This window comes from Haliotis rubra, unplaced genomic scaffold (genome assembly GCF_003918875.1).
Source record: "Haliotis rubra isolate DU_JTF1 unplaced genomic scaffold, ASM391887v1 Scf2, whole genome shotgun sequence".
Classification (NCBI taxonomy): Eukaryota; Metazoa; Mollusca; class Gastropoda; order Lepetellida; family Haliotidae; genus Haliotis; species Haliotis rubra.
Genome location: NW_025766002.1, coordinates 2,682,661 through 2,696,458, shown reverse-complemented (window position 1 = coordinate 2,696,458; position 13,798 = coordinate 2,682,661). Strand labels below are relative to the sequence as shown.

The window sequence follows — 13,798 nt, the reverse complement described above, 5'->3', positions numbered from 1 at the left end:
GATGACAAGAGGCCTACATAGCAAGTCATGGATGAAGCCGGGTACACTGGGATCACAGTGGAGAGATGCCTTGGCAAGATTGAAAACAAACACCAGATCAGTCTTTTGTTAAAGTTTTCTCAAGTGGAATGCACTCATAAATATCAAATTTCTTCCTGTCCTGCTATGGCTGAAACAGGAATTGCTGGTGTATAAGTTAGTTATCTCCTCCCATGTCATTGTTGAAGAGAACCTGTTGGGACTGCAACTTACGTAACAGCTTTCTCCATGAGTGTCCTGAAACTTGCCAGGAGTTTGGGCCCATTCAGAATAAAGTGGTAGTGATAACATTATCTTTCTACATCTCATTTATCATTCTCTTTGAAAAGTTTTGAAAAAAAGAACTTTACAAGTTTTACCAGGAATGAATTTTACATAGTTACATTTACTGTTTAGTTTTCTGCCCCGGGTCTTTATCAAAGATGCAGAAAGGAAAAGAAAACTTGTTATGCTAGGAAAAACACAGCAGGCAAGTGGAACACGGAGAAGGCATTTGAAGGGGATATTTGATAAGGATGTGTTGAAGGCTTTAGATGATGCTTTGACAATGTTAAAATTTCAAACTGTTTTGTCTTTTTGTTGACAAAGTAATTTGTTTGTTCCCGGTACTTAAAATATAGAGGATGTTGTAAAATGTATAAAGTAAATTTTCTAGGAAATTCTAGTCTGACTGAATAAGGATTCTTCATGAGATGGGTTTTTGTTATAACAGGATAGTTATTTAATTTTAACTGACACTGTCTTGTTCATGTTTTTTTGTTATATTTTGTGTATTCTTTTATCATGGTGAGAAAATGTGTGATACTGCCTATAAATATCTTACTTGTTGAAATGGAGCAAAAGAGGTTGAATGAAATATTGCACCTGATTGACCGACAGGGAAACCACATTTTTCATGATACTATCATCCCAGAACCCCCTCCCTTGAGGGCAATCTTTTATCTTTATGCTGTATGGCACTAAAGTGACTTAACTTTGAACTATGTGTCTAATCATGGCCTGTGATTATACATACAGATTCACTGGAAATGGCATTGTCTGGTTGAACAGGATTTCACTTTATTATCCATATGGTGAAACATAACCAGTGTCATATATATCATATGTGCACATATCACTTTTGCCGAGCAACCATTGTTTCTGTGTTTTGTCGTCTGTGACGTCATTAAACAATTGAACGTGCTGTCAATGAAGTGGGCCGGCCGTCACACTTGCTTACCATGTTTTACTGCACAAATGTACATGAATAAATGGATAATAAAGCAATTAGTACACTCGAGCAAGTATGTCATGACTTATACGAAACTAGTGCAATTAAGTTTCACACTCATGTCGTATAAGTCGTATGATACACTTGATCATGTAATAATCTCTATATATCACATGATTAATATGAAGTATATACTTTGTGGAATTTTGTGTTTCCCTACAACATTGTACATGCTCCTTGTCCAAATTTGTATCTTAATTTAAAACCCACATAATTTGTGGCTTAAGTGATCAATAATTTTGTATTTTGTAATGGCAGCCATTTTGAACCCCTACAAATATACATGTTTATACACAATGGTTAATTTATTTCCTTGGTAACTGATAATTGGAGATGAGGTGCTGTAGGCAGCATTCTAACAAATGTATGATGAAATATTAATAGCATTGGAATGTTCGATGTTGTTACTGAAATTACTGTGACATATGGATTAATGTGTAATAAATCATCACCAATTTGTAGGTATTAGGATCGAAGACTGTTTATAAACCAGTGCTTACAGCCCAACAGAGGTTACCGAGTCTGAGATGTAGCTATTAGAATCGAAGACTGTTTATAAACCAGTGCTTATGGCCCAACAGAGGTTACCGAGTCTGATTGTAGATTAGGATCGAAAGACTGTTTATAAACCAGTGCTTATGGCCCAACAGAGGTTACCAACTGAGATGTAGGTATTAGGATCCTGTTTATAAACCAGTGCTTACAGCCCAACAGAGGTTACCGAGTCTGAGATGTAGCTATTAGAATCGAAGACTGTTTATAAACCAGTGCTTATGGCCCAACAGAGGTTACCATATGGCCCAACAGAGGTTACCGAGTCTGAGATGTAGGTATTAGGATCGAAGACTGTTTATAAACCAGTGCTTATGGCCCAACAGAGGTTACCGAGTCTGAGATGGTGAGCAAGCTGAGCACATTTCTCTTGATGTGCCAGGAACTGGGTTTGAATCCCAACCTGACCTGATTCTGAACCTTGCTCTGTCAGCAGTATACGTCTCTGATGAGCATTCTAATTAGCCACCAAGCATCCTGTGCTGGTCATAATAGAAACAACTGAATGCATCTGATGGCGAAGCTGTGTAGTTGATAGTATACTATTGTATGTCAAATACATGGATCATTCCTCACAATACTGGAGTGGTGGGGTAGCCAAGTGGTCAAAGTGTTCGCTCGTCATGCTGAAGACCCGGGTTTGATTTCCCACATGGGTACAATGTGTGAAGCCCATTTCTGGTGTCCCCCGCCGTGATATTACTTGATTATTGCTAAAAGCAGCGTAAAACTAAACTCACTCACTCACTCACTCACTCACTCACAATATCAATCACTGGATTGTCTGGTCTAGACACAAATATTTACAGGCCACCTCAATGTTGCAGGAATATTGCTGAATGGGGCATGTAACAATAATGAACAAACAAACCAACTCTACCGGGATTCATGGACTTTATCAGTGTGCTACCTTCCATGACCTTTGATCTTTCCACCCATGTTAAGTTGACACTGATAATATAAACAATACATCTTAAAAGTGCCATGACCTGAACTCAATCATGCACCAACCTGAGACTCCTTGACAAAAGCCTTCTGTTGTGTCTCATCATTGCCAGGATTGATTTCCAGCCACCTATGCTTGTCATGTTAGGTGTAAGGGTCAATTCAAATGGATTGGGGTTTTAGGGTTGGTGTCCTGGATTAACGTATGTCGTCGTGACCTTGTGACATAGAGAGTTGGTCATACTTTCAGTCACTGGTTTGCCCAGTTTAGACTTACTTGACTTACCAGGTGATGAGCATATGGTGTAGTAGTCGTGCTAAGACAAATTCTCAGAGAGTATGGCCATGATTGCATTTTACAACAAATATACTTCAGGCTAAGTGAAACTGTTTAATGATCAGAAATGCCTGTCCGTGGACAGTACACTTCACTGACTGAACATGGGCAGTGGGGTAGTCTAGTGGTTGAAGCATATATGTGTATGTGCGGCTGCTTGTACTAGTCCAGACTGAAGCTGGTTTTATAGTGCTAGCCCACTGAGATACCATGCCGCAGTGAAGCATGAATACCCCACTCAGACATATTATACTGACTCCGAGCCGACCAGTCCTTGTTGTACCCATTAATGCCGAACGTCAGGCAGGGACCAACAAGTACCATATTTTAACGTCTTATGGTATGATGCGGTCTTGCAAATATAGAAAACTAGAGTTACTATAGTTGGCCTCTAATAATATCAGATATTAAGGATATGTTCAGAAATTTCAGGGGCGGTGGGGTAGCCTAGTGGTTAAAGCGTTGGCTTGTCAAGCCAAAGACCCAGGTTCGATTTCCCACATGGGTACAATTTTGAAGCCCATTTCTGGTGTCCCCCACCGTGATATTGCTGGAATATTGCTAAAAGCAGCTTAAAACCATACTCTCACTCAGTCACTCACTCTCACTCACTCTCACTCACTCATTCACTGAATATACTCACTAGCCAACAAGGACTAGCATCCACTTGCACAAAGTGATCTTAGCGCTATGATGATCGTAAGCCTGTGTTAAAGTATGGGAGTTACGATCACCTTAACGCTAAGATAGCTTTGTGCAAGTGGACCCAGGTCTATCTGTAACAGCACAAACAGACAGAAACATGGAACATAGATAACTTGAGCTATGAAAAATTGCCTGAGGGAAACATCGCCTGACTGCTGCAATATTTTAATTGAAATAGTATGCCACAGACAGTATTAGACTGTAAATATTAAAATTTGGCTTTTCAATTCTGATGAAAATATTGACTGATTAAAGAGGTAATAGATCACCCTCTCTTTCTTGTATTGCCATACCTTATCTGTCCTTGTGTGACAAATTTACTTTTACTATGAAATAAATGTATTTATGTTGAGTAGTATAGTAGCATAGATAGACTAATAGCTAGTCTCTGAAATGAACATATTTTACAGAAAATAAAAGTTCTTAAATTAAAATTAAGAGCCCAGAGACTTTCTTCATTTTCAGAAGCTGTGGAAATCTAGACTTGCCATATTTTCTAGACTGGCGTGGGCTTTCTTGGATATATTTGCTTCAGGGTCTGTATGACCGACTATAGCACAGAGAGCAGTGCTTTATTGTGAAAAAGCATACAATTTAATTATTTTTATAAGAACTAAAGGAGACAGCATTTACGTTAGCTGTATGGAGAATCATGATCCTTCAGGAGCGCTGTGCTTTATGACGTCTAGTTGAATGTACAGGCATTCTTTGTCATGTTCATCACGTACTAAAGAAGGATAAAAACTAGTTTTGATAGACGTATAGATTACATGTAAGTGTGTGGTAAACTTTATAGCCTTGAACTCAACTCGGCTTGAAGAAAACAGCTATACATTTGGGTCTTTGATATTTGACTGTAGCCAAATTTTGATGAGAAAGATCTCTTTACATCTAGCTAGGTTGGGTATTTGTGATTTAAGAACTCATAAAGGCCAGGCAGTAAATTATATTTCATAAGGAGTACAATGGTAGACTTACAGTGTATATAATTTTACATCAGTTATAAGTGTATATTCACCACTTATGAGCTGTTATTGCTTGCACTCAGTGGAGTATGTTGACTGTCAACCAATAACCAACATTTATTGCTGAACTAGGGCCTGCTGGCACTGTGTATGTATGTGTGTTCAATGATATACAACCTGTACCTTAGGACTTTGATTCAAGTCACTGTTGCTGTAACGTGAATATTGAAATATATGTCATGTCGTAAAACTGAACTCACTTGCATAAAGTATTGTTTGTTTGTTGTTTAAACACATAACGGATCAATCTGCTTAGTTGTTTTATAAAAATACTAAAAAGATTTAGGTCAGATTTTAAATATTACAGTTAATTTTCAATCTTTCATTTATTTATTTATTTAGAATAGTTTTTAAATGTCTGTATTTGCAAATATAGAAAACTAGAGTTACTATAGTTGGCGTCTAATAATATCAAATATTAAGGATATGTTCAGAAATTTCAGCCCAGAAATTGCTATTAGAAATAATGTATGTGATAGCAATGATTATTCCATTGTTGTAATATTAAATACCATCAGTGTATTCTTGAGACAATATCTATAGTTGACAATCAGTCTCTTAGCTTTTATGGCTTTTGAATGCATTTTTCATGAAATCAAACATTGTAATATGTTTTTGTAAATTGTTAAAGGCACAAATACATGTTATTATTTGTTTGATATCTTTTTAATATGTTTTGTAGGTTGTTTAATGTCTGTATTGGCCAATATGGAATGCTAATCTTCTTGTAATAGTTTGTCTTTAAAATATGAGCAAATATGAAGGTGTAAACACATTATATTTCTCTACTCTACAAGCACAACATTAAAATCAGGGATTTATTTTAATGCTTCTTTAGAGCCTTTGTAAGGCAAATAAGAAACAAATTGGGACAATTTTAAAATTTGGTTTATTTTAATGCTCATATTTATATTTTCATACATTCTGAGAAATGGGTAAAAACAAATTCAAATTAGCAAGTTTAACTATAATTAGCTCCAAGTTCCAAGTAACTGCCCCTGAGCATGTCAAGATAAATCCATATGAACATTTTATGACGGATAAGATGTTACAAATGGATTAATCATCATCATTTTATCAGATCCTGATATCATTACAGCAGGATGTGGCTTAGTTTTCTTTCCTGGGGAACAGTGAAATAATTCCAGTTTGGGTTATTGCATGAATGAATGTTATTGAAGCTCACTGTGTGTAGAGACAAAGGCAGGTAAACATGGTTCCAACACTCTGTATACTTTGATAATGTTTATGTTTGTTTAGCGGTTATTCAAACAAACAATACAAGCTTTTTTCATATAAAACAAAAATTTGAAGAAGGATTGGCTTCGATTGAGAATTTGTTTCTGTTTGAGTTGAATGTCCATGTGATACGGGTCAATAAACCCCAACACTCGTGGTACTTAAATATGTTATTGTCAGAATATGGTGCTAAACAAAGCTGAGATAATCTGGGATTATGGATTTGAGTGAGTGAGTGAGTGAGTGAGTGAGTTCAAGGACAATTGAGTGAGCGAGTTGTGTTTTAGGCTGCTTTTAGAAATAATCCAGCAATATCATGTTGGGGGATACCAGAAATGTATTGTATCCGTGTGGGGAATTAAACCCGAAGCTATGGCATGGGGAGTGAACCCTTTATTTAATCACAAGGATATCCCTCCACCCCTTTTTTGGATATGGATTTCTGTTTGTTTTCAGAATTAATTTTTTCTGAACACATTGGAGGGAGTGGGTAAAGATTATCTGAAATATGTATTAAGTGTTCAATATGTGATTTAGGGGCGGTGGGGTAGCCTAGTGGTTAAAGCGTTCGCTCGTCAAAGGCTCGTCACGGGTTCGATTCCCCACATGGGTACAATATGTGAAGCCCATTTTCTGGTGTCCCCAGCCGTGATGTTGCTGGAATATTGCTAAAAGCGGAGCTAAACAAAACTCACTCACTCACTCACTCAATATGTGATTTTATACGGAAGCTTATACCATTACTAACAGTGTAAATAACAACAGTCTTCCTTCTCAGGTATCTGCTGAAATACCCAGCATAAAGATTTTTATACCCCATACAACTAATATAAAAGAAAAATGTCACACTTGGACCTTCTTTACAATTGAATAAAAAGAATATTCTGTGCTGTTTCCAATATTTCAAAGTCTCCATCAATGATTTTTATCTAAGGTGGTTTAAATAATGTGCAGCATCACAATATTTCCACAAAACTGATATAGTATTCAAGATTTGATTTACATTGAAACAATAACCTTTTTAGTGTTTATACAGGGGAATATTTGAAACTCTCTGACCACATTAAAGACAACTTTACATGTAATCTGGCTCACAAAACGAATTTGCAAATATTAAAGTATCATTGTCAAATAAAATCAGAATTTTTTTTATGATTGTGTACGCATGTAATGTAAATAATTATATTTATTGAAACAATATTTTCAATATTTTGTTTCAACTTTATTCCCAAGCACTGATGCTTAAATGTTGAACCCACAACTCCGGTGTTATGTCCGTGTAGGCTGGACATAATGCACTGTGTACCGTGTTATGAGACATGTCTCCAGCACACTGATATACATACGTAGGCAGTTCACTGAAGCAAGAGACTAGGATCTACACGAAGGGAAATCCTTTTCCCTAATACTCCTTTAGTGTATTAGTGTATACACACAAGCAGGGTAAGCCTGGCGAGGCTTGGTCTCTGCAAGCTTTGGTACGGCTTTAACTACCAAAACACCAGTCTTTCACTTTCCATTTTCCAGTTCTGAATGCTGTTGATCAGTCTATGTTAACTCTTTGTGTCTGCGGAGCACTCCGATCATGTGTCATTAACTCTCGACTTTTGAGACAGGGAGGCCTTACATGGCCCCGATAGGGACCTTTGTGAGGGGACTTTGATTAAATTAGGGTGAAATCTCACCGTGGTGGTAGATATCCTCCCCACTGTGTTGGAAGGGAGGGCTGAACTTGGAAGGAGGGTTCACTATGTGTGTAGACACAAGGTGTTCAAGTTGGCTGTCACTGTGATGGATCCTTATTAACCCAGAAGCAGGAAGTGACAGAATGTATGCTAGGTACAAGGCAGAGGTTGAAGCGGTATGTACTTTGGCTTTGTTTATAATGGTCTCTAAAAACTAAGAAATTTCAACTTTTCTTAAGACTAGACCAGTTGGTGGGGTAAATCTGATTTAACTCGTCTCAGAGTTTGTAGATATTCCTGCTTCAACTGATAAATATTGTTATTCCATTTTCTATTTGTTTTATTGTTTATACAGTTCAAATTTGTAGAAAAATTGAGTGTTGAGAACTGGTTGATAATCAGACCCCTCAAACTATACTCATGGAAACAAATAAGGGAACACCTGAAAGAACAAGTGTTCCTTTATTCTTTTCCAGGTTTTTTCACAAGTTTTGTATTGCATGTGGGTGAAATTCTAGAAAAGAATAAAGTAACACTTGTACTTTCATGTGTTCCTTATTTGTTTCCATGCGTATATATACTGCCATCATTTGTGTATCTACAGCACAATCTATTTGTCTTGAGATTACAGTCAAGCATGAATTTTGACATGTTTAATTTATCTTGTTGTCTGAACATACGCAAAATGTGTTTGATGCTGAAGAATTTGTTTGTTTTAGTTGTACAGACAACCTCACTCATATCTTATTGGCTTTTATTGGTTCAATTTCCTCTATATATGAGTTGATTATGTACATATTTCTGTTGGAGATTACAGTTTACTGATTTTAAGAGAATTCTTTCATATAACTGTTTAATGTCTACATTTTTTTTTTCTTATGAGGATCCACAATTGTACAATTATCTTTTAAAATTACTTGAATAACTTGGTTTTCTCGTATGAAACATTTCCTTTGTTGCTGTGATGTTGTCATTCTGCATCATTCTTTATGTGATAATTTTTATTTACAATTTTCATTTTTGTAAGCGATGTTTAACATGAGTGAATTCTGAAAATGAGCATTTTATGATAATGTTTCTCTGAGTGTTGAATGGGAAGATTAATTTTTGTAAATTTAATACTCTAGCAGGTGAGCTGACATTTGTTTAGTACACATTACTAAGTATACTGGTTGACCTGGATCTTTTGTCATGGAACTTAAAACAGAAATAACCTTTTAGGTAATGCTTAGTATGAATGTACTATTGTAACCCCATCGCAGGTCACTTGTTTCACCCTATCCCTTGACCTCACACCGGGTACCTGTGTGGCAGGTGCATTATAGGATTATACTAATAGGGTATCTATAAAAGTTGGACCTCTTAGGAGTTGATTGTAAAAGTTGGTGTAATGAAATGAGAGATTTATTTCAAGAAAATGGCTATTTTGTCAAAGTTCTGTTGATCCTCATTATCCTGTATATGTTCATTTAATAGTTAAACATAGTATACAGGGCTACAGATAAGGGGCGTACAGGCGTAATGTACGCCTCAAAATCAATTAAGTACGACATAATATAAGATTTCAAGCGTATCGTATACGCACATAAATACCTTTGTACGTCTAACATTTAATTTTCGTGCGTATCGTGCAAATGGAAATATATTTCGGATAAATACTTGTCAAGTTTCTTTTGAGAAACATGATTTGACACATGAGGAAGCCCTGACAGTAGGAATCACTTGCGTTGCCATGCAACGATATGCGTCACTATTTTTCGATTGGCTAAAAACTACACTGTTGCTATTTATATCCAGTCGGACCTGACATTTCGCGCATCACACCGTCGCTCAGTGATTTCTCACGCGACTTCAAATACAAATACATGGTTGGAAATAGTGATCGATGAATCGTCCAGACAAACCACATCACCAACTCGCTCACTCAAAAACATGTCAGTACTCCTTCAAAATTCTCAGTACACCTCCACTTGCAATATGATGTGTAAGTACACTCACACCCCCAAAAGTTATCTGGTATATCTTAAATGTTAAACCTAGTGCTGTAAGGATTAACCAAAGATTAAAGTAATCTGGACATGCTGTGTCATGAAAGGAGTTCTGCCTTGTGGTACAAAAAATGACACAAAACAGTTCATATGTATATTGAAGAACCTGTCTGATTGGCTTTTTAGACGTGATGAATAATAAGAATGGCATGATACTTTAGGGATAAAAACTTCTTTATATACATGATGCGACGTCTCGGTATAGATTCTTATAGCGTTGTCAGGGTGGTGGGTAGCCTTAGTGGTTAAAGTGTTAGCTTGTCACGCCGAAGACCCCGGGTTCAAATCCCCACATGGGCACAATGTGTGAAGCCCATTTCTGGTGTCCCTGGCCGTGATGTTGCTGGAGTATTGCTAAAAGCGGCATAAAACAAAAACTCAGTCAGTCAGTCGTATACCATTGTCAAGCAAGAGTGCCAATATACTGAAATATCATATCAAAATATAATAAAGAAGTTGTTATCCATAACAAAGAAGTTGTTATCCATAAAGTATCATACCTTCTTATATTAAAGAAGCATATGTTATGAGATATAAAAAAATGAATTGTACCACATTTCACAAGCCACTGACATATGACCCTTGTGGATTCACGCCAGGAGGGATCACATTTTTCTGTGCATGTAAGAGGTGAGGACGGTGATCTGGAAATAATCCTGTCTGGACAATCCAGTGATTGACATCATGAGCAATCCAGGCACTTCACGCACTGTGGCATGCAATCAACCAAACCACCCGATTCATTTCGTCTGTGATGGACATGTTGCTTTGGGGACTGATTCTAACATTGAATCCCCACAGTTATCTAGCGACCCCACACCACGGTAATTCCACCAGTAACATCAGCTTCCTGTGCTTATAAGAGGTGTCTAGAAACAGAATCGCCAGTCTATAGTCACAGCCGCCAATCTGAAGACGAGGTCTCAGTCTAAGGTTACTTAACAATGCTCCATATAACCCTAGAAAATGGTGCTGAGGATTGGGGCTCGGGTGATGTGATTGGGGCACTGACACTGCAGATTACAGGTGTTGTAACTGACTGAATTGTAGCCAGACTGCATTGATCAATTCTAACACTATCACCAACCAAGTAGTCAGGATCTGGTAGAAAGTAGTTTTCTTTTAGATACACGCAATATTTCAAGAACTAGTTCAGTAATGGTTATATTGACCTAGCATCATGATCTAAGTCATGTTGAGATGAATTTTGTATTTGGAATGGATTTGGATTAATGGGGTTTTGAGCAAATTATTTGTTTCTGGATCATCTTGAGGTCGTGATGACCTCATCAACTGGGTGTGAACTAACCAGTTTTGTTCGATTCTAGAAGTATGACCAATTCGCAACTCTCATTCACTGGGGCGGTGGGGTAGACTAGTGGTTAAACCTGGATTCGATTCCCCACATGGGCACAATGTGTTAAGTCCATTTCTGGTGTCCCCTGCCGTGATATTGCTGGAATATGGCTAAAAGCGGCGTAAAACTAAACTCACTCTCTCACTCACTCGCATTCACTCACCAACCATGTCATAAAGTTAGACATTGTTCACAGTGACACACAAGGATAATAAATGAAAGCGACTGTTTTGTCAGCCCCAAAGAACTATCTCCTAGCCTTGAGTTTGCTGTATCCGCATGAGTAGGTGCGATGAATACATACAGGCAACACCCCTGTTCATATTAGGTTTGGACAAAGCATCATATCCTGTGTCACCTCATCTTGGCTTTGTGTGAGAAAACTCTACAGTAGTGACCCAGTCAACCCTCCAGTGTTGTCGATGAGCTTCTTGCACTTCCAAAACATACCAGAAATTTAGGTTGCAGTGATCATTAACATATTTGTATTTTGAGTCACTTTGACTGACTACCTAGTAAGTGTAGTTCTTCTTTAATGGATTGCCTTTTCAAGTCATTGTTAATACAACTGTATTGTAGTTTTGTTAGCCGTGACCGGGTTGGGGATGAGTACGGGTATTGACATTTTCTCCATTGTCATGTTACTGTGACATCGTTCATGGGAATTTTTTTTTGATAAAAGAAGGAATTATTACCTACATAGCTGAATACATTGAATAAATACTAGACTGATTCCAGACAGGATGATAATGCATTTTGTTTTGTCTTCACAGAGACGGGGTGGAATCTCATTTGATCGATCGGACAAAAATGCAATATACGTCCGGACGCTTGGTAAGTAAAATATTTGAGTCTTTTCTATATGAATTTTATTCATTTTCTGATTGAATGTATTATAATTTTGATGATATTATTATATTATGAACTCAAAATTAATTGTTAGGATATCGTTATTATTTTAACAGATGGTGTCGAAAGATATACAGTATTAAAGAAATAGTTGAACACATCTGGGAACTCATCAAATGTGTCTCTGTTAAGATCTGACTAAGCTGTCATACAAGAACGTTTATGTTATAGGAAAAAAGCCATTTGTCTTTACTTCATTTTGCACCTGTGAAGATCCAGGTTATAATTGGTCTTCAGCAACCCATGTTTGTTGTAAGAGGCGACTAACGGGGTTGGGTGGTCAGGCGCGTTGGCATGTGTCATCGTATCCCAATTGCGTCGATTGATGCTCATGCTGTTTATCACTGGATTGTGTGATCCTGACTCGATTATCTACAGAAATAGAGCTGGAATATTGCTGACTAAAAATAAAATAGCCAGCGGCTGAAGGGATGATGTAAATCCAGGTATGGTTCATGCAGGTAGCAAAAGTCCCCATGGTCCCTAGTATGGTGATCTTCCTTCAGTTGCTGGTGTCCCTAGTACTTCAGTTGCTGGTGTCCCTAGTTTGGTGATCTTCCTTCCGTTGCTGGTGTCCCTAGTATGGTGATCTTCCTTCAGTTGCTGGTGTCCCTAGTATGGTGATCTTCCTTCAGTTGCTGGTGTCCCTAGTATGGTGATCTTCCTTCAGTTGCTGGTGTCCTTAGTATGGTGATCTTCCTTCAGTTGCTGGTGTCCCTAGTATGGTGATCTTCCTTCAGTTGCTGGTGTCCCTAGTATGGTGATCTTCCTTCAGTTGCTGGTGTCCCTAGTATGGTGATCTTCCTTCAGTTGCTGGTGTCCCTAGTATGGTGATCTTCCTTCAGTTGCTGGTGTCCCTAGTATGGTGATCTTCCTTCAGTTGCTGGTGTCCCTAGTATGGTGATCTTCCTTCAGTTGCTGGTGTCCCTAGTATGGTGATCTTCCTTCAGTTGCTGGTGTCCCTAGTATGGTGATCTTCCTTCAGTTGCTGGTGTCCCATTCAGTTGCTGGTGTCCCTAGTATAGTGATCTTCCTTCAGTTGCTGGTGTCCCTAGTATGGTGATCTTCCTTCAGTTGCTGGTGTCCCTAGTATGGTGATCTTCCTTCAGTTGCTGGTGTCCCTAGTATGGTGATCTTCCTTCAGTTGCTGGTGTCCCTAGTATGGTGATCTTCCTTCAGTTGCTGGTGTCCCTAGTATGGTGATCTTCCTTCAGTTGCTGGTGTGATCTTCCTTCAGTTGCTGGTGTCCTAGTATGGTGATCTTCCTTCAGTTGCTGGTGTCCCTAGTATGGTGATCTTCCTTCAGTTGCTGGTGTCCCTAGTATGGTGATCTTCCTTCAGTTGCTGGTGTCCCTAGTATGGTGATCTTCCTTCAGTTGCTGGTGTCCCTAGTATGGTGATCTTCCTTCAGTTGCTGGTGTCCCTAGTATGGTGAGTGATCTTCCTTCAGTTGCTGGTGTCCCTAGTATGGTGATCTTCCTTCAGTTGCTGGTGTCCCTAGTATGGTGATCTTCCTTCAGTTGCTGGTGTCCCTAGTATGGTGATCTTCCTTCAGTTGCTGGTGTCCCTAGTATGGTGATCTTCCTTCAGTTGCTGGTGTCCCTAGTATGGTGATCTTCCTTCAGTTGCTGGTATCCCTAGTATGGTGACCTACCTTCAGTTGCTGGTGTCCCTAGTATGGTGACCC

At 38.3% G+C, this 13,798-nt stretch overlaps 1 protein-coding gene across 5 annotated transcripts in view; it reads left to right on the top strand.

Moving 5' to 3' along the window:
• LOC124275351 (high affinity cAMP-specific 3',5'-cyclic phosphodiesterase 7A-like) overlaps positions 1-13,798 on the top strand; it is a 103,905-nt gene that overhangs the window by 33,738 nt on the left and 56,369 nt on the right. For 4 of the 5 annotated variants that reach the window (XM_046710855.1, XM_046710852.1, XM_046710853.1 and 1 more), the window contains exon 2: positions 11,976-12,036. In XM_046710855.1, coding sequence (XP_046566811.1) covers positions 11,976-12,036 — 61 coding nt within the window. Of the gene's footprint in view, positions 1-7,633; positions 7,974-11,975; positions 12,037-13,798 lie in introns of those variants that run through there. The other variant, XM_046710857.1, reaches the window with a different exon arrangement.